General features: G+C 39.9%; 1 protein-coding gene and 1 pseudogene across 2 annotated transcripts in view; one reads left to right on the plus strand and one right to left on the minus strand.

Moving 5' to 3' along the window:
* Positions 1-20,287, plus strand: part of PSMD11 (proteasome 26S subunit, non-ATPase 11) — a 43,068-nt gene that overhangs the window by 14,202 nt on the left and 8,579 nt on the right. For both annotated transcript variants that reach the window (XM_073797867.1, XM_004312692.4), the window contains exons 2-6: positions 1,168-1,269; positions 6,796-6,920; positions 13,991-14,062; positions 14,463-14,520; positions 16,289-16,483. In XM_073797867.1, the coding sequence (XP_073653968.1) occupies positions 1,168-1,269; positions 6,796-6,920; positions 13,991-14,062; positions 14,463-14,520; positions 16,289-16,483 (552 nt within the window). The remainder of the gene's footprint in view (positions 1-1,167; positions 1,270-6,795; positions 6,921-13,990; positions 14,063-14,462; positions 14,521-16,288; positions 16,484-20,287) is intronic.
* Positions 18,003-19,148, minus strand: LOC109548636 (very-long-chain (3R)-3-hydroxyacyl-CoA dehydratase 1 pseudogene; annotated as a pseudogene).

Consider the following 20,287-nt stretch of genomic DNA (forward strand, 5'->3'; position numbering starts at 1 on the left):
ACAAGATCTTGATGTCTTTATCTTTGGGGTTACTAGAAAAAGGGAGGGAGTGGGGGTTAAGATGCATCAGTGAATGGATGATATTGGTAAATAAAGGGTGTTTCCTTTTGAAGTTCTCATCTTGACTTAAGTCAGTTATAGTTAAGAACCAGAGTCATTTTCAATGTGTATTTTCTTCCTGTGAATACACACTAATATTTAGAACTAATGTGAGAAGCATGGATTTTATTTTATTTTTTGTGCCTATTGCCTAATATAAAGTGTGAATTATGGTAAACATTATAATTAGAGTATTTCTTGCTTGCCCACTGTATTAGGAGGGAGTTCCCTTGAAAACTTTCCTGTTAGAACAAGCTTGAGTCATGGTGGTTGACAGCCTTACTTTTTCCGGACTCCATCATGGAGTATCAAAATCTTGGTTTTTGTCAAGTCATGATGCTTTGTGAGAGAAGTGATAACTAGTGATGATTGCTAAAATTATCACTACAAACTTGAAGAGGCTGTCCAGTGTTTGAGTGGTAGAATAGTTATTAACAGTTGGAAGTGGGACACATAGCACAAAGTTATTTTAACAGGTCCTGAATCCCTTAAAGTAGCATTCCCTCCTAAGGATCACACTGGAGCTTTGACAGGGTTATGTTTCCTGAATGGCTTTGTAGAATTATTTATCCCTAACACACCCATCAGCTGAGGCCCTCCACAGGCCTAAAGTTTATTGAAAGACTTTTGACTTTATAGTTATCAGTAACTTGGTCATTTGATTTTAGTTTGTGGCAGGTAAAGCACAGACAGGCATGTTTAATATTTTCACATAACATAGTTCCTGGCATGGGGCTTACCACCACAACTGGAAGAACTTGTTTGAATTTTGCATTAACCAAGGGACAGCAACAGAAATCTCAATGTATGTGGGTAAGGGAAATTCTAATTGGTAGAGTGAAAAGGCACATTTAAAATCAAAAGAGAGGAATCTATTCTTATGATATACATGGGACATGTGCTGCATGATCATTTTACTTTTTCTTGTTTAGAGTTTTTTTTAAAAGCTATCTAGAATTTGTCTTTTGCTAGCTGTTTGAGTTTGTAGTTGGTCTTGTGAGGGTGAAATTTCCCTTAGTTTTCATTTTTTGTCAGAATTTTAAGAGAGTTTGCATTTTCCTCTCCCAGTGAAGCGTGACATTCAGGAGAATGATGAGGAGGCAGTGCAGGTCAAAGAGCAGAGCATCCTGGAACTGGGGTCTCTCCTGGCAAAGACTGGACAAGCTGCAGGTAAGTGCTACAAGTGGATTGCTTTCTTTTACCTGAAATGCTGCGTGAAATTTTTTTTTTTTGGTTGGAGTGAGAGAACATAGGAATGCATCCATACAGTTTATTGGTAGTGTAATTCAATTTTATTGCCAACTTGTTGAGCTTTAGTTTTCTATCAGGAAGTTAAGAGACCTTTACACTCACTTCTTTCATTGAAGACTTTTGTTCTGCAGATGAGGAAAAAAAATCCTGTTTCTTTTGGAATATAGTGACCTGTGATTTGTTTCTCGTTCGGATTTTCACTGCATTCCCTTACATGTGGGCAGTAGCAGCCTTCGGTGATTTCATGGAGCTGCTGTGATGTATTTAAGGTGGATAGTGACTCTAGGCCCCTGACTTGAAAATGACTAGGCATTTTGTGTCCAAGGAGGTGGCTTTCCTGTCTGATACACAATGAGTAAGACATTAAATGGAGAGAACCTTCCCAGGATTTCTCCACTGGTACCTAGGGCTTTGTGCCTGTTGTTGCCCAAACATTCTAGTTGTAATTGAACCATTGACTTTGCAAGCTCGAGATGATATTCTGATGATGGGTGTGTCCTTAGAAGGAGAGTCTTGTTGACAAGGAAGGGCTTTTGACCAGTAAAGTGACAATAGTATTTAGAGAGTAGCCTGCTTAAACTTAAAATGGATGATTTTTGTCGACTTTAAAGTGAATTTAGGGCTTATCTGATTAGAATGGATTAAACGTGGTTGATCTCGTGAATTACTTTCCCCCAAATTATGTTGTTATCCAAAAGGATGATACGTGTAAGTTAGCAAAATTCCTTGAACTTGAAAACAAAAATCTTTTCCAGTTAAGGATGATAACATTAATTATTAGGCTCAGTCAATAGAAAGTTGAATAAAGTTGTATGAAATTGGGAGGATGTATTTATATGAATCTTGTACCTTATTTAAAATATCATTAAGGGCTTCCCTGGTGGCGCAGTGGTTGAGAACCTGCCTGCTGATGCAGGGGACACGGGTTCGTGCCCCGGTCCGGGAAGATACCACGTGCCGCAGAGCGGCTGGGCCCGTGAGCCGTGGCCGCTGAGCCTGCGCGTCCGGAGCCTGTGCTCCGCAATGGGAGAGGCCACAACAGTGGGAGGCCTGCGTACCGCAAAAAAAAAAAAAAAAAAAAAAAAAAAATCATTAAAAATATCTGTAATGAGAAAAACCGTTTTTGAGTGCTTATTATGAACTAGTTATTGTTTTAAGCCCAAACAGGATTTAGCTTATTGAATCCTCGAAACAACTTGGTAAGGTATATACTATTACCTATTTTATACCTGAGGAAACTGAGCACAGAAAAGTTAAATATCTTATTTAAGGGCACTCAGCTAGTATGGGAGACTCAGAATTTGAATCCATGTAGTCCTATTTCAGAGCTCATGACCTTGAAGTATTTGCTTTCCATAGTTATCCACTTATGAGTTATCAGTGGTAGGTGGTGGTTTTTTCATTTTAGGCTGACTTCTCTCCTATTTAACATGTTTGATTCTCTTGCCTGTCAGTTAATGTGAGCTTGGGGTTGCAAAACACTTTTGATCATTAGTCCACATGAAATATAATTAATAAGGTAATTTTCCTGAAAGAATTAGAAAACCAGGTGAAATGATTTTTTTTTTTTTTTTTGGCTGCGCTGTATGGCTCTTGAGACCTTAGTTTCCTGAACAGGGATTGAACCTGGGCCCTTGGCAGTGAGAGCCCAGAGTCCTAACCACTGGACTGCCAGGGAATTCCCTGAAATGATTTTTCTGTTGTTGAACGATCCAAATGTCTGTTTTTCTCAAGTAGAATGGATAATTAAAAACAGCATGTAGTATAGTCAGTGTTTCAGAAAATTTGTCCAAAAATGTTACTGCTTTGCTTGAAGTTACTATTTCATGCTTTACTCTCTCCTTATTTCTTGCCCTCCCCTCCCTGTGACCTACCTGAGAAGTTTAGAAGTGTACAGGGAAACTTATTGGAATTTAACAGGTGAATCATAAGAACTTTAAAAAACATTTCCAGGTTACTTATTGTTTTCTAAGAAAGACTTTGGCAGGTATAGTAAGGAAGTTTCGGGGCCTACACTCATTTACCTATCTTTGCTATTAATAATTGATCAGTTTGTGTTGTTTCCTTTGATTTTTGGGTTCCCTGAGAACAGAAAATATTTCTATTCCATTGATTTCCAATTTTGTTTTGTTATGCATTTAATATAGGGCTAGCACTGTGCTAAGTACTCTACTCAAAAAGTTTAAGGTAGGGTCCCTGATGGACATCAGTCACTTGGGAATTAGTGAATAAGACAGTGTCTGATGCAGAATAGTGATTGAAAGTAGTGGTGTTCATCATCAGACATGATGCCTAGGCTCAGGATCTGCAGATTTCATAGCCTGAGACTCTTAATGGAGTGTGTTGAGTTCTGTGAGGTTCTGAAAAGGAAGTTCTGGTCACACAGTTGCAAATAATTTCAGTAAGAATAGAAGGAAAACTCAGTATGATTCTATAAGAATTAAAAAAAAAATCAGTGTGAAAATGTAAAGAAACGGAATATAACCAAGAACGACTAAGAAACAGTAATAGACTAAAATGGAAAATGAACTGAGTCTTTGGCAACTAAGAGGTCATTTGTTTTTCTGTTAGAAGAATAACTTGGAGAAGATACTGTAATGCTAGCAAGTGCTGGAGAGAAGGGCAGACTCCTTAGCTCATGTTTCACTTCTGCCTTGTCCAGGAAGGAAAATGATTTTCAAAAAGAAAAAGATAGAAATAACATTAGAAAGAGAGAATTAAAGCTAAAGTAGGTGAGAGAAGAGAGAGCAGGTAGTCCTTTTTTTTTTTTTTTAGGTAGTCTTTTTTAAATAAGTTCAAGTTTCTAGGTTCTGACAACTGTCTTTTAATATCAAAAGAATAGTTGTAGCAGATATATTTATAGAGCCACTATTATTCTGAGAAAAATCATGGAGGGTGGAGAGGTATAAGGAAACTGAGGATGGGCAAAACATTATTCCACTTTTCAAAAAGATAATGAAAAGAATAAATTCTAGACACTGTAAACTGGTAATCATCAGTAAAGTTCCAGGACAGATTATTTGATAAGTAGGTTTTAAGCACATAAAGCAGTGAGTTTATTAAGAAAAGGTTATTCCAAACTCACCTTGGTTCTCTTTGGTTAGCCTTATCAGACAGCAGATTTGCAGGGTTCCACAGGCAATGGCTTGCTAAGTGTGTTTGTAATTAAAGTTTTGTTGGAACATAGCCATACACATTTGTTTACATACTGCCCATGACTGCTTCTGTACTACACTGGCTGAGTTGAGTACCTGCCGCTGAGACCATATAGCCCACAAAGCCATAAATATTTACTGTCTGGTCCTTCACAGAAAAAGTTTGCCAACCCCTGGGATAGGAAGAATGATATAGACAACATAACTGATGTAAGCAGGGTCTTTGAACATTTGCCATGACAAATGGATCATTTGTTGACCTGACGGGAAGTCTCTAGCATCATGTCATAGGAATCTGTCCTTGTTCTTCTGGTCAGTATCTGGCAGTAGAGCTAAAGCCATATCAGAAGGTGTGCTTATTTTTGTAGATGATTCAGTACAGTAGAGAACAGAATTAAGATTCAGAGTTATTGTCAAAGCCAGCAAGATTAAATTCAGTGTGGAAGGTATAAAGTTATATACTTAAACTATTTTATCAAAACAGAAGAACGTGGGGAATTACCTCTCTATGCAAAAAGACCTTATGGACTCAGTCTGAACAAAGAGTGCTATTAGCAAAAGCAAAACATGCTTCTTGTGTTACATGTGGCAGTCCAATCAGAAGAATTAAGCCATGACTACTGGTCTGACCCTACATGGAACGTTGATTCAGTTCTGGGGACCACAAGTGGTACATTTGCAAACTAGAGTTAATTCAGAGGAGGGCAACTAAGGTGACAAGCAATCTAGAAACCAGGACATTGGAGGAACAGTTGAAATAGTTAAAGCTGTTTAGCTTGGAGAAAGGGAAAGTTAGGGAGATATGAGTGATAGTTACCTTCAAATATTTGAAGCCACGTGGAAAGAGGGTATAGAATCATGTTTCAGAAAAGAACAATTTAGTTTGACCAACACTGGAATCGTCTACTTTCTGAATATTTCTGTCACTAGGGAGTGTTTAGATTTGTTCAAGCATAGAGGGAAATGCTGTTTCAGAAGGGACATTGCACTAGACTGCTTTTAAAAAACTATGATTATATAACATAATTGAAGTTTGCATAAATGCAAAAGTAATTTGAGGGAGAGAAATCAGTGTAGCCTGGCATTGGCATGGAAGACTCACTAGGACTTCAGCTGGACCTAAAAGGATATCTAAGATCTACATAGGTCGAAGTGATGGGGAGGGATTCCAGGTGGAAATGCAGCATGAGCGAGGCCTGAAAGCAGGCGTGTGTGTAGTCAGTAAGGAGTGAATGGAGTGGCAGAATTGGAAAAAAATCTTAGACGGTGGGATTCACAGGTCAGTACTGGGGAGTGAAGGGAAAGATGAACTTTTCCACTCTGCATAAAGTTCCTTTTATACCTGACACAGTCTCATGTATCCTTTGACTGCGCAGGCAGATGAGGATTCAGGACCCTGAATTAGCATTCTCAGGAGGGGGAGGCTTGCTTGCCCTGAATTCGAGTTCTCAGGAGGATGAGTCTACAGTTGGAGGCAGTGGCACTAAAGTAATTTTAACCTACATTCCAAAAGAACTTCCTTAGTTGTTTAGTTGACATATTCTCTAATTTTCACGTTTGTTTCTAAAGGTGCTCCCTTAGATTACTGTGCCACCCTTTTTTCTTACATAAGGGGTGGGCAGAACCTCTGTGGTTGATGGCTTTTTTGTCATAGTTTAAGACTTAGGTTTTGCCGATTAATGAGGAATTTTAAAAGGTTATAGTATAACTTTAAGGGACAAACACCCTAACTTTTATGTGAAAAGTTGATTCAGAAGAGTGCCATGGAAATTATATTGGTAAAAGACTAAGCTGGGCATTACTTCAGGAAGGGAGGAAAAAAGGAACCTGGAATTGAAAAATCTCTGTTTAAGGGGAACTGCTGAGACAGACTTGGTTGGAAATTAGGAAAAAAAAAAATTTAACTCCTATAACCTGATAAATTTGGTAGCTGTGGGGAAGTAATTTTGTTTAAGGTGGAAGAGGCATAGCATATTTTGTGTTCTAGAAAACTGTTTTCTGAGAGTGTGAGTACTTTGCTGTACTCATGAGGCAGACAGACATAAGCTTTTCCCAGGACCCTCACAGTATTCCAGAGGCTGAGTGGGGAATGGGATACAGATTTGGTATATGTTGTTAACTTTTTTGCTACTCCATTACCTGCTAAGAATGCTTTAAATTCCTACTAAGTTTCATTTTGACTGATTCCAGACATAATTACTGGTGTTATGATCTTGGGTTATTTTTTAATGGGTATTTTGTCCTTAATATTGATGTGTACTTTTTCCTGTCTGAATTGCGTTCCACACAGAGCTTGGAGGACTGCTGAAGTATGTGCGACCCTTCTTGAATTCCATCAGCAAGGCTAAAGCAGCTCGTCTGGTCCGATCTCTTCTTGATCTGTTTCTTGATATGGAAGCAGCTACAGGACAGGAGGTGAGCTACTTTAATGACAGAAGGTAGACACTGTGGAGCAAAGTGTTGTTTCAGTGAAAGAAATGCCTGCCTGCATTGTGGTACTAATGTGGAAGGGACAACTGGGAGGACAGCGCAGGACTTATCATGTCAGTTTCTCTTTGTTACAGGGCATTTGATACTTTGGGTCTGTTCCATGCTTTGCTTTGTAAGTGGAGATTGTCAGTGGTCCCTGGAATCCTCATTACATCAGGGTCACAAACTGATTCTTGTCTTTGAGGTATTGTATTGCCACACCTTTGTAATGTTTTCTGTGTCTGTGGTACCTTTCATTCTGTGTCACAAAGCTCCTTGTGAGCACTAATTAAGTCTTGTGGCATCCCTTCTTGGCATGTCTTGTACTGCATTTATGCCTTTATTGAGGGGTGAGCATCCATCTGTTTTCGTCTTGTGTGTGCAGAAGTGACTGGTATACCTGTACATGTCGTCTGTGAGTTCAGACTAGACCCTGAGCTGCACTGAAGAGTGCCTCTTTGGAATCACTGAGCCTCTTCCCATTCTTCAAAGGTAGCTGTATTGTCTGCAATTCAGGAGAAGGAGACGCTACCAAAGTTAAAATTCATTCTGTAAAAAGTGACAGATTCAAGCAGGGTATATGGTGGTTGCTTGAATCTGTTTGTAGGAGACTATAGTTGTTGTCTTTTCTGTAGATTTATTGATCAGCACTCACTAGTGCCTGCTATGTGTTAGGCACTGTTATAGATACTGGGGATTCATTTGTAACAGCATACAGTTGTTGCTCTCATGAGAATTATATTTTAATGATGAAGGCAGGTAATAAGTATATAAAACGTCAGATGGTATAAAGGCAGGGATAGGAATTGGTAGTTGTTTATTTTATATATATATATATACACACATATATATATATATATTTCATTGTTTGCCATAGCCTCTGTGGGTGTAAAAGATATGAAGGGGCTTGGTGGCATATTGAGTAAATAATGGGGAACTTCAGAAACCTAGGACATATGGATCTCACTTTGAAATCATGTAAAATGGTTTTACAAAAACCATTTTGTAAAATCTGGTTTCTTGCCTTAATGATTCTTTGAAACCTAGTTTAAACACCATAAACTAACTTCATTGTAGAAAATTCATCTGTAGTGAATTCTTCAAATTCATTTGTTTCTGGGAGAACTGTGTTTCATGACAGTAGATCAAAAATAGATATGTAGATAGCTGCCTTTTGAACCAGAGCATTAAAATTATTTTTATGAATAATTTAAAAGAAAAAGTGATTTTTCTAAGGGGTACTACTCTTATATCTAACCCTAATTTTTTTTTTAAATTGTATTTGTTCTCATGAAAAAGTGACACCCCATCTTTTGTTTGAATTAGGATGCCATGTTCTTTTTTCCTTGGCTACGCCGTGCGGCATGTGGGATCTTAGTTCCCCAACTAGGGGTCGAACCCGCACCCCCTGCATTGGAAGAAGCGTGGATGGAGTCTTAACCACTGGACCGCTAGGGAAGTCCCCTAGGATGCCTTAGAATGGGCTGACCAATAAGTATTAGCTTGAAACAGACTAATAAATGTTACTTGGAACATCTTAGGCAGAAAAAACTAATTATCCAAGCTGCTTCTTTGACGCTGAAGTCTTGGAATTTGTCCCTTCCCATAACATAGAGTTGACTCTGGATAGAACTGCAGTTGTTTAATGATCAGTTCTACTCCTTTATCTAAATTATTGAAATCATAATTTAGTGCTCTCCTGTAATTGGTTAGTGGGTTTTACTGGCCTTTGTCATGTATTCCATGTCTGGAGAGGCCTTCCTTTTAACTGTGTGTGTACATTGCTATTGTTCATTGCACGTTACTTTTTTGTCAACTAGAAACCTTTCTTCCTTATCTTAGGGTGAAAGGAAACACTCTCAGGTACTGTGTCATTTTATTGTCAGTGTCATCTTAGTGCTGAGTAAGAGCTGTTGGTTTCTTTTGTTTTTGATGTTTAGTAGTGTAGCTTTTTTTTTTTTTTAAGATTTAATTTTATTTATTTTTGGCTGCGTTGGTTCTTCGTTGCTGTGTGCAGGCTTTCTCTAACTGTGGTGAGCGGTGCTACTCTTCCTTGTGGTGCGTGGGCTTCTCATTGCAGTGGCTTCTCTTGTTGCATAGCACGGGCTCTAGGCGCGCAGGCTTCAGTAGTTGTAGCTCACGGGCTCTAGAGCACAGGCTCAGTAGTTGTGGCGCACGGGCTTAGTTGCTCCGTGGTATGTGGGGTCTTCCTGGACCAGGGATTGAACCTGTGTCCCCTGCATTGGCAGGTGGATTCTTATCCACTGTGCCACCAGGGAAGTCACAGTAGTTTAGCTTCTTATCAAGAGTGAGAGTCTTAATCCACTTAGCAGGTCTTCTTTCAGTAATTTTTGTGGATTATAGGTTATTTGCTTGTTTTGGAATAAATTATCAATCATCCAGATGGTGCTACTTGCACCTCAAACTCAACATGGCAACATCAACATCCAGCCACTTATTAAATTCTGTCAGTGCAACTTTCTTCAATCTCTGTTCTCCACCTCTTTTTATATTTGTTCTCTATGTACAGCTGCCATCTAGTTTGGGTTCTAATTCTTCTCTTTTTTTTTTTTTTTTTGAGGTATTGTTGATATATACAATGGGTTCTAATTATTTCTTTTTTTTTTTTTTTTTTGCGGTACGCGGGCCTCTCACTGTTGTGGCCTCTCCCGTTGCGGAGCACAGGCTCCGGACACGCAGGCTCAGCGGCCATGGCTCACGGGCCTAGCCGCTCCGCGGCATGTGGGACCCTCCCAGACCTGGGCATGAATCCGTGTCCCCTGCATCGGCAGGCGGACTCTCAACCACTGCGCCACCAGGGAAGCCCTTTTTTTTTTTGTTTTTTAACATCTTTATTGGAGTATAATTGCTTTACGAATTATTTCTTACTTAGACTACTGCAAAAGCCTCGTACCACCATTTTGAGAGATATCCCCACCAAGTAACCCTCTGAACATTTTATTCCCCTCTCTGTTCACCTGTAACTTGAGCCTTCAGTGACTCTCTGTTGCCTACAGAATTAGGTATTACATGTTTTTCTACAATACAGCTTAGCATGACAGTCTGATCTCTTAGTACTCTATGAAGTGTACCAAACATGCCAGCCTTGTTGGATACTTGCTGAGTACACTCTTCATGATAGTACCTTTCCCTTCTGTAGTTCCATGTCAAGTACCACCTCCTCTGAAATCTTTCCTTGTTGACGTCACTGTGATCTTAACTCTTCAGTGATCCACATTATATTTTGTACATGTTGTATTTTTGATTATGCCTTGTATGATGATTACCTGAACATTTGCTTTATTTTCTTTCCTTTTTAAAATTTTTTTAAAAAATAAATTTATTTATTTATTTTTGGCTGCTTTGGGTCTTTGTTGCTGCACGCAGGCTTCCTCTAGTTGTGGTGAGCGGGGGCTTCTCTTCATTGTGGTGCACGGACTTCTCATTGCGGTGGCTTCTCTTGTTGCAGAGCATGGGCTCTAGGTGCATGGGCTTCAGTAGCTGTGGCACGCGCGCTCAGTAGTTGTGGCTTGAGGCTATAGAGTACAGGCTCAGTAGTTGTGGAGCATGGGCTTAGTTGCTCCACGGCATGTGGGATCTTCCTGGACCAGGGCTTGAACCTGTGTCCCCTGCATTGGCAGGCGGATTCTTAACCACTGTGCCACCAGGGAAGTCCCTTGCTTTATTTTATTTACTGTAATATAGTCTCATTCGGGTGAAGCCCTATATCCGTTGTAGTACCACAGTGCCTTTCTCATTCCTAATTCATGGCTATTCCTTAACCATGGCAACCTCTGACCTCACCTACCATATACTTTCTTTTACTTTCTTTACAGCTGTAACACTGGCCTTTTGCCTTAGCTTTAAACTGTTCTAGATTTGGGGCATTTTTATACATCTGACTTTTTTTTTTTGCCATGCTGCATTGCTTGTGGGATCTTAGTTCCCTGACCAGGGATCGAACCTGTGCCCCCTGCAATGGAAGCACTGAGTCCTAACCACTGTACTGTCAGGGAAGTCCCACTCTCAGCCTGATCTTAACACGACTTTTTTCTTCACATCATTTTCAAGTCTTTGCTTACATCTCATTTCCTCAGAGACCTTCTGTCATCACCTTATCTAAAATACCTGTCTCTGCTTTCTTCGTATTTATTTTACTTATTAACATCTGTTTCCTACTTAGAGTATAAGTTTCATGAGGATAGGTACTGTGTCCTATTTACTGCTTCATCCTCTGCACTTAGAGTAGTTTGGCCCAGAGAAGCTACATAACTAGTATTTGTTGAGGGAATGTATGGATTATGCCTTCCGGATGGTAGGTGCTCAGGAGATACTTTGTTGAATTAAGACTTAAGTTTATTGACTTGAGATATAAGCACGGGGTATTGTTACTACATTTGTTTATGTGACTCAAGGCCTCTGACCTGGGGAAATTGGATATGGTCTTCTTCATCTTGGAAAATTCTAGGTACTTTTAAAATTCTTTGATTGACTAATGGGAAAGGATAGAGGAGCAAGTCATAGGTGGATCACTGTCAGGGTACTGTTGAGGCCTGAGGCAAAATATGAAGTGTTAGGACATTGTTAAGAGAGCTAGGAGTTTGGGGGAGTTTGGTACCAAGAGCTAGAGTATTGGGGAGTTTAACACCAAGAGTATGGGGGAGGGGATTTTCCTTGCCTTTTTGTATTTGGGAACTGACCATAAGTCAGATCTACAGAGCAATCTTCAGCTTGCTGTATTCCGAAAGCTGATATGATTCAGGTTAGGTTCTGGTCATTTGCAATTTGCAGTACTAAAGTTTAGAGCCTAGGAAGTGAGGCTATATGGGTGGGGTGGGGGACTGAGGATTGGGGTGGTTAGCAAGGGGAGGGGAGTAGAGAGTTGGGGTGAAGAGAGGAGCAAGAAGAGTGAACCAGATCCCTGCCAAATAGTGAACTGAAATTCCAGAATTCTTTCTACCTTCTAGGGATCTCTAGGCAGTTTCTATGGGGAGCCGTTTTTTGGTATAGTCTATCCAGCTAAAACACAATAGGACATTTTAAGAAACATTACATCAAAAATCCTGTTAATGAAATTATTTCAAGGGAAAAAAGGGAGTTTGTGCTAGAGAATTTCAGACTTAGAATGGTAGTTAATTTTTTCCCTTAGGAATTTAGTTAATAAAAGCACATAAAAAATGATTAAGTGTATTTATTTAAAGCTTAAAAAATACCTAATCTTGACTGTGTCAAGCTTTTGTACTCAAGTAGGGCTTCCTCCAGAAGCATGGGCTTCTTGTGTATTCTTATCCCCTTTATCAGTCATCATTAGCATTAACAAAGGACAAAACCTCTCAAGCTATGTAGCAAGGGCAGTGGCCTTTAAAATTTTTTCTTAAAACTGAAGCACTGGTTTCACCAATTATAGTCCCAGATATTGCAAAGCATGTACCCTGTAATTGATAACAGATAGGCAGTTCATGTTGTACAAATTCCCCGCTGTAGGAGAAATGTCTGTATTGACCTGAGTTTATTAAAGCTGGGTTGAGGTAGGGTCAAGTTCTGGTCCCAACAGCTGAATACGTGACCTTGGGTGAGTCACTTAACATCTGGACTGTCAGGGAAATGAGGACAGGTTGAGATGCTAGAGTAGAACTCAGTGTTTCTTAATTAGGGATATACATCAGAGTGGCCAACCTTTTATTCCAGACTACTGGATCAGGAGCCTAGGCGTTCATTTCTGCATTGTTTGAAAAAGCTTGCTGGGTAAAACTGATGGTAAGCATTTCTTAGCCCCCGAAGACACGTAGGACTGAAGATTTTTATTCTTGTTGCTAAAAATGTTCAGCAAAATATTTGCAGTTCCATTCATGTCATGAACAGAGATATTACTTTGAGTTTGGCTTTTTAGAACAAAACTCAAAACTGTGAAATTGTGATTGGCTTGCTTTTATTTTAGGTTTTGTAGAATTTACTGTATGAGGGCAGTTGAGTTTAGAGTTGGGGATTAAGTAGCCACTAGGGGGCTCTAGTGAGTTATAAAGATTTCATTGACTCTTACTGGTGAATCCTCCAAATACCATGTAATGTCATCCATTTATCTAAAGGCAGGTCTGTCAATTTGGATTATGTCCCTTTACTTTTCCCTCCTTGTAACATCTCTTAAGAGAAATTGGGATTTACATAAAAACCTGTTCTTTTAGCACTTAGTTCTCTGGAAAGCTCAGTTTCTTTTTACGCTCTGATTATGAATCTTAACTCGCAGTAACAGAAGTGATACAAGATCTGAAGCTCTTAATATGTACTTGTCAGAGCTACTATGGCAAGGGTACCTATGGCATGTAGACTATCTAGCATAGAACACTACTTTACGTTCGTTACTTTGCATGGTACCTTACTGCTTGGGTAGCATATAGAACTGGGGTTCAAAGTGCCTTTAAAGAAAGCTTAAAAGCCCCTTAAAGTGTTAGGCTAATTCTCATTTCTTTTTACTTCCTTTAGTACAAGCTAAGTTTGCTGTATTGTGATGAGAATTGTTGGTTGCACTTCTTAGAATCTGGAAGGGAAAAGCCAGCTGGGCCTTTTGAGTCTTACAAGCAACTGTTAGGAGTAAGACACTTGTGCCTAGGCTGAGAATTTCTCCCCTTTATGACCAATATAGTCACATGAACACATTACTATTACTATTCAGGGAGAAATTTCTGCTTTAAATATTTCTCAGCCATTATAGAAATCTACATTCCAGCGCTATGTATGTAGCCTGGGTCCCTCCTGGGACAGTAGAAGAGGAATCTTGAAGATGAAGCTCTTTTCCAAGGGAATACAATCTAAGCACAAAGATACTTTGTGTGTAAAAAGCCAAGTTGATTTTCCATTATGCTATAATCATTACATATTGAGATACTGGGGATCAAGGCATGCCACTGAGACAGTAAATATGGGTATGTAAGGAGGAGATGAAAGCTGTTCTCCAGAGCAAGGCTTGTGGGAAGAACATGAAGACATAATGTTGCACGTACTGTCTCTCCCTGTTGCAGGTTGAGTTGTGTTTAGAGTGCATCGAATGGGCCAAATCAGAGAAGAGAACTTTCTTACGCCAAGCTTTGGAGGTATGTGCCTACATTAGTACTGATTTCAGATCTCTAGGCATTTGAAGGACTGTGCATATAAGTAATACCATCGTGATCAAAAGTATTTTCAGCAACTTTGTATTATCCAGGCACCTGAAATTATTGGTAGCAGTGTCCCACTCATGAGAATTGCTCTGGTTGAAGTTTTGAGACAGACCTGCTGCTTGGCTCAGAAAAGTAAGCAGCAACGTGGTTTAGTCAGTCACTGGCTATAATAGGAGATAATATCACGGGCTAGATGATTTTTTAGGCTGAATTTGATGCTTTCATCAGGACTTGAATATTCAACAGTAACAGTTCTGTGACTGTCAATCTTTGATTTCTTTCTTTGGCTTTTTTCCTCCCCTTTCCGTCAGTCAATGCCTTTTCTCTTTCCTAGGCAAGACTGGTGTCTTTGTACTTTGATACCAAGAGGTACCAGGAAGCATTGCATTTGGGTAAGTAAGCTGGTGGAAGCTAGTAAGGCGTCTGTAGCTGGCTAAATGAATGTATTCCAAACCTGGCTACTCTTATTAGTTACACATTAATAATTTATATTCTGCTTACTTCTAAGAAGGATTTAGTGTGGCTTACATTTACTGAATCTGTCATGGAAAAATGCCATTTAGAAGTTCTAAGAAACTAACTGTCAACTTTAGAGAACAAAAGAGTCAAATTGCTCATATTTACTATTACATCTACTGTATCTGTTTATAATTATTCTTAAAATCTATTTTAAATATCAAGAAATTAACTGGGTGCAAATACATAGGAAACCTGAAGTGGGCCAACTAAAGGCTTTTCCTTTTGGCTTTTAAACACCATGAAATCTTTGCCTGCTGTCTTTTTTTTTTTAAATTAATGGATACATCTGGACTGTTTTTCCCAGATGGAAGAACACGGCTTTCATGATCTATTAAGTTGAAAAAATTGCCAATATTCAATTCTTATCCTGCAAAAATGGAAATTTCATATGGTTCAAACAACTAGTAGCATTACAAAAAATAACAGGTTTATTGAGATATAATTCACAGACCATAAAGTTCACCCTTTAAAAGTGTACAATCAGTGATTTTTAGTATATTCACAGAGTTGTGCCACTGTCACCACTGTCTGATTTCAAACATTTTCATCATCCCAGAACGTAACCTTGTACCCATTAGTTGTCTCTTCCCATTAATTCCCCATCCATCATCTCTGCCTGCCCACCTTCCCAGGCAATCACTAACTACTTTTTGCCTCTTTAGATTTGCCTATTCTGGACATTTCACATAAATGGAATCATACAGTATGTGGTCTTTTTGATTGGCTTTTTCTCTTAGCATAATGTTTTCAAGGTTCATCTGTGTTGTAGCATATAGCAGTGCTTTTATTGATGAATAATATTCCGTTGTATAGCTGTACAACATTTTATTCATCCATTCATCAGTTCATGGACATTTAGATTGTTTCCACTTTTTGGCTATTATGAATACTGCTGTGAACAGGTTTTATGTGGACATGTTTTTCTTTTGGGTATAATATACCCAGAAGTAGAATTGCTGGGTCATATGGTAACTCTGTTTAGCTTTTGAGGAACTGCCAAACTGTTTTCCAAAGTGGCTGCACCGTTTTACATTCTCACCAGCAATGTATGAGGAGAGTTCCAGTTTCTCCAGATCCTCACCAACATTTCCTAATATTGTCTGTCTTTTTAATTTTAGCCATCTTAGTGGGTGTGAAGTAGTATCTCATTTTGGTTTTGAGTTACATTTCCCTAATGACTAAACTAGTGATGTTGAGCAGGGGAAAGAAGGTCTATTTGGATGTTAGTATATCCAAAGCTCTTTCCTTCCCCCACCAACCCTAGTGCCTGGTGTTTCTTATGTAGTCTTGTGATTATTGGACAGGAAGAGAGTGAGATCAAGTGTCTCTCTGAACTGGATAAGTAATTTCAGCATTTTCTGGGTGGGGATTCCCACTGTATTCAAATCTTAGGAGTAAACTTATATGATTCTCAGCTGTAATGTCCTTTGTGTGCAGAAAGGCTTCAGAGAGATCTGTGTTTCTCTTTGGAAGATAGCACATTAGCAGAAAATTTAAATCTTGCAAATAAATAACCTCATTTTGAGTTCAGGCAGATTTCTTTATCCTGAGTGTTCTTATGAGGGTGAGAGGGAAATATTACAATATTAAAATATTAAGATTATGGCTAACAAAGGAGGTATATGTTTTTTCTTTCTCCAGGTTCTCAGTTGCTGCGGGAGTTGAAAAAGATGGATGACAAAGCCCTTTTGGTGGAAGTACAGCTATTAGAAAGCAAAACATACCATGCCCTGAGCAACCTGCCAAAAGCCCGAGCTGCCTTAACCTCTGCTCGAACCACAGCAAATGCCATTTACTGCCCCCCTAAATTGCAGGCCACCTTGGATATGCAGTCAGGTAACACCCCATGTTTTCTTAAAGCTCATCTTACCTCACAGGTGAAAGGACTGGGGGGTTGGGGCTGGAGAATAAAATTGGCTGTTTTGGCTCAAGCTTCCTCAGAGAAACCAATGGAAGGTTACCTCTCTCACTAGCTGCCCCCCTCCTCTTCACTTGCTGTTAACTGCCTAAAATATATTAAGAACATGCTTAATCTGTGGTTGACCAGGCAAACTGATTGTTAGAGCCAACACCCTAGAGAGGTCTCACTTAGGTTTAAAAAGCTCTCCCTTATCTTCCATCTTAGTCACTTACTCAGAATGGTAGCACTTCTCTCCAGAATTGGACTAACCCAAGTCTCTTGTCACTTGGAGACCTTTGTAAAGCATGTTGGACTTTTCTAAAGGGCCTCAGATCTAGGCTGAGGAAAGACACCCCCCCACCCCCCTATCTCAGTGGAGTGTAGTGGGTTGCTTTCTGATGGAGTGTGTGAATTTTGGGGTTAGGAGGCCATGGATTGGCAATAGAATACTTTTTCTTGTAGTCAGCAGCTTTTATTAGTTATAACTTATTATCATTATTGAAGGAGCATTATTGGAGTCAGAGGACTAACTAGTGTTACCTGGTATTACCTCTTCGCAATCTTTGTTTCCATGTAAAACTGCAAGAGGGAGATAATAGGTACCATACTTGCCTCTCAGGTATTGTAAGTATCAAATGGCATGTTTTGTGATTCAGGTTAAAAGCAGAAGCTCTAGAAAAAAGTCTAGAAAACAACTTTTCTAGGTTGAAATTTTGGTTCTGCAAATTTCTAGCTGTGTGACTGGGCAAGTTACTTAAATTTTTCTTTAGCTCATCTAAAAAATGGTGATAAATAATTGTACCTCCTCATAGGATGAGAGTGAGGATTAAATGAGATGATGAATGTAAGCTCTTATCACACAGTACCTTGCTTTGACCAAATACCGGCACTTTGTTTAAGCCACTACTCTTCATTATGTTATTTCTTTATGGTCAAGAGATGAACTTGCATCTTATTTCTCAGAGCAAATAGAGGCCATTTTTATGTGAACCTTCTTTATTTCTCTTTCCTCCCCAGAATTTGTATCATTGTTCATTTTTACCCATTATCAAGCATGATCCTTCTACCTGTCCTTTTTTTTTTTTTTGCTGTACGCGGGCCTCTCACTGTTGTGGCCTCTCCTGTTGCGGAGCACAGGCTCCGGACGCGCAGGCTCAGCGGCCATGGCTCGTGGGCCCAGCCGCTCTGCGGCATGTGGGATCTTCCCGGACCGGGGCACGAACCCATGTCCCCTGCATTGGCAGGTGGACTCTCAACCACTGCGCCACCAGGGAAGCCCCTACCTGTCCTTTTTAAGTCTTTAGTTTTTTCAATTCTAAGTCTAGTTTTTCGTCTCCACTTGGATCTTCCTCTCCGTCTTTTTTTTTTCTCATCAAGCTGTTTATTCTTGTTATTAAAACTTGGACTCCAGTAATCCTGGTTATTCTGGAAAAAGCACCTTGTTGTAGGGATCATTTAATCATCCTTTTCGACAGTCACCTCTCCATAAAGCACCTGTCTTCTCTGATGTAACGTATGAAAGTAGAGTTGTGGAAACAATAGTATACATGAGGCCATGGTTATAAGAAGAAAATGACAGTAGTCAAAAGAGACGTTGTATTTATTGGGAAATCTTATTGAGAACGTTCCTGTTTTCTTCATGTGTGGTAAGGCAGTGTATATCGTATGTCGCGTATCGTATGAAGTTTACCAGCAACTCCGACAGGATATAAGATGATAAAAAAATTATATTGGTTTTATACTGTGAGTAACGAGCCACACCATAAAGATTCTTGAACTCTCTTGGACCCCAGTCACAAGCACAGAAGTAGGTACAATTCCAATTAAACAGTGGACTATCTCAAGCAAGACAAATGTCTGGAAAAATTTAAGTGTCTTCTGAATACTTTTATATAAACCTTTGTGTGTTCCTTTTTCCATATAAAAACGTACCGTGGCAATAGGCAGTACCAGCCACCTCGCGGTCATGGTGATGTTGTAGAAGGTGAGCCAGGCGGTGGCCAACAAGCCCAGGCACCTCTTGCCCACGGCCTCCCTCTCCTCGCCGGCCTCCGAGGCACCGCCATTGGTGCCGACCTCCTTGCTGGGGGGACGTGAACAAGAGGGGCAGGGGAGCGGGAGGGGGCCTGGCTGAGCGCACTGCTGAAGCGCCCACTGCTGCCGCCACGCCCGGCCCCCCGGCCTTCCTCTCAGTCTTTGAACGGCCCCAGCTGAAAAAGCACAGCCTTCTGTCTTCTCCTTTTCTGTCAAGCTTCTTGGAAAAGTTGAAAGAATGTCATTACTTTGGTGTCTCTGTTGACTCCTTGCAAGACAGTAACTCCCCTCTATCCTCTGTCAGATTTGGGGGGGTTGACACTGTTGAGCACTCCATGCTTCTTTGACAGCATTGTCTTCTTGGTTCTCCTCCCTTGACTAATTATCCTCAGTCACTCTTTCTTCTGATGTATCAGGTTGAGTCTGTCTCCAAATCTGCCCTTTCTTTTCCATTTCTACAATCACTGCTCTAATTAATGCCACCGGACCACTGGAGTAGTCTTTTACTGATCTAACTGTCCCTAGTCACTTTTCTTAATCCATCTTGCTTACTAGTCCTAAAGTCATTTTTTGGAAACAGAGATCTGATCATGTAACTCCAATGGTTCCCCATTATCCCCAGGCTATTTTACTTTAACAGTGCATTGAGAAGGAAGACATCCTTTTCATGGTTATCTCTGGTTTTCAGTCCTAGTCACCAAATGACTTTATATGTTGCTGCTCCTGTGCCTTTATATATTTTGTCTTCTGTGCTTGGAATTCCCCTTTCCATCTTCTCCCCTTGGCAAACTCCTATGCATCCTTCCAGATCAAGCTCACATGTCTGCCTTATAAACCCTCTTCAGTGCCTTCTTTACTTTGGACTTCCCAAGAAAGGTATATTCTTTGATACATATTATGGTACTAATCTCCTTGTTTCTGTTTTGATGACCACTGTGAGACTGTGAGCTCCTTCAGGGCCTTAATTCATATTTATTTTCTCTATAGTAGTTATATCAGTGCTTGGCACATGGTAGGCCCTTGTTAATATTTGTGTTGAATGAGTAACAGTCTAGTGTTTTGTTTCTTTAAATAATAAATTTCCTATGCCAGCTGTGATGCTTGTAGTCCTAATGTGGTCTCTATTTGCTAATGTGTTTTGGAAAGCAGTATACCAGCTCTTCTTTACTTTTTTCTTTATTTAATCAGTCTTATTTTTTGTCTGGTCTATTCTAGCTCTGGACTGGGAAGAATGGGAAAATGGGCATTTGTCTCATTTAATTTGGCAGTGCTAGTAGTCTGTTGGGTATTTTTGAGGGAGGTCTCCTTGGCTACAGAGGAGGGTGGGTTTTCTCCAGGCCTCTGTAGTTAAGAACAGTAGTAGAAGGACCTGAATCCTTCAGCCTCTAAACAGGAGGCTTTTTGGGTAGGTTTGGCACATATCACTCAGTAGTGGTTATTAATTCATAAGTTCCCAACTGGCATGCCAGGCATACAGGTATGTGACGGGTGGTCTGAAACAGTGATCCCCTGGGGTCATGTGTAAGCAGTTTCATCCTTTTACTCCAGTGTGCTGAATACTTCATTCGTGTACCTTGATGTGGAAAAGTTGGGAAGCCCTGTGGTAAACAAATGGATGTGGCTGAGGCAGGGTTAGAACTGATACACAGAAACTTAGGGCTTAGTTGCCTTCCAAGCTAGGAAGAACTAATTTTCACGTCATCCCA

This window comes from Tursiops truncatus, chromosome 20 (assembly GCF_011762595.2).
Source record: "Tursiops truncatus isolate mTurTru1 chromosome 20, mTurTru1.mat.Y, whole genome shotgun sequence".
NCBI lineage: Eukaryota > Metazoa > Chordata > Mammalia > Artiodactyla > Delphinidae > Tursiops > Tursiops truncatus.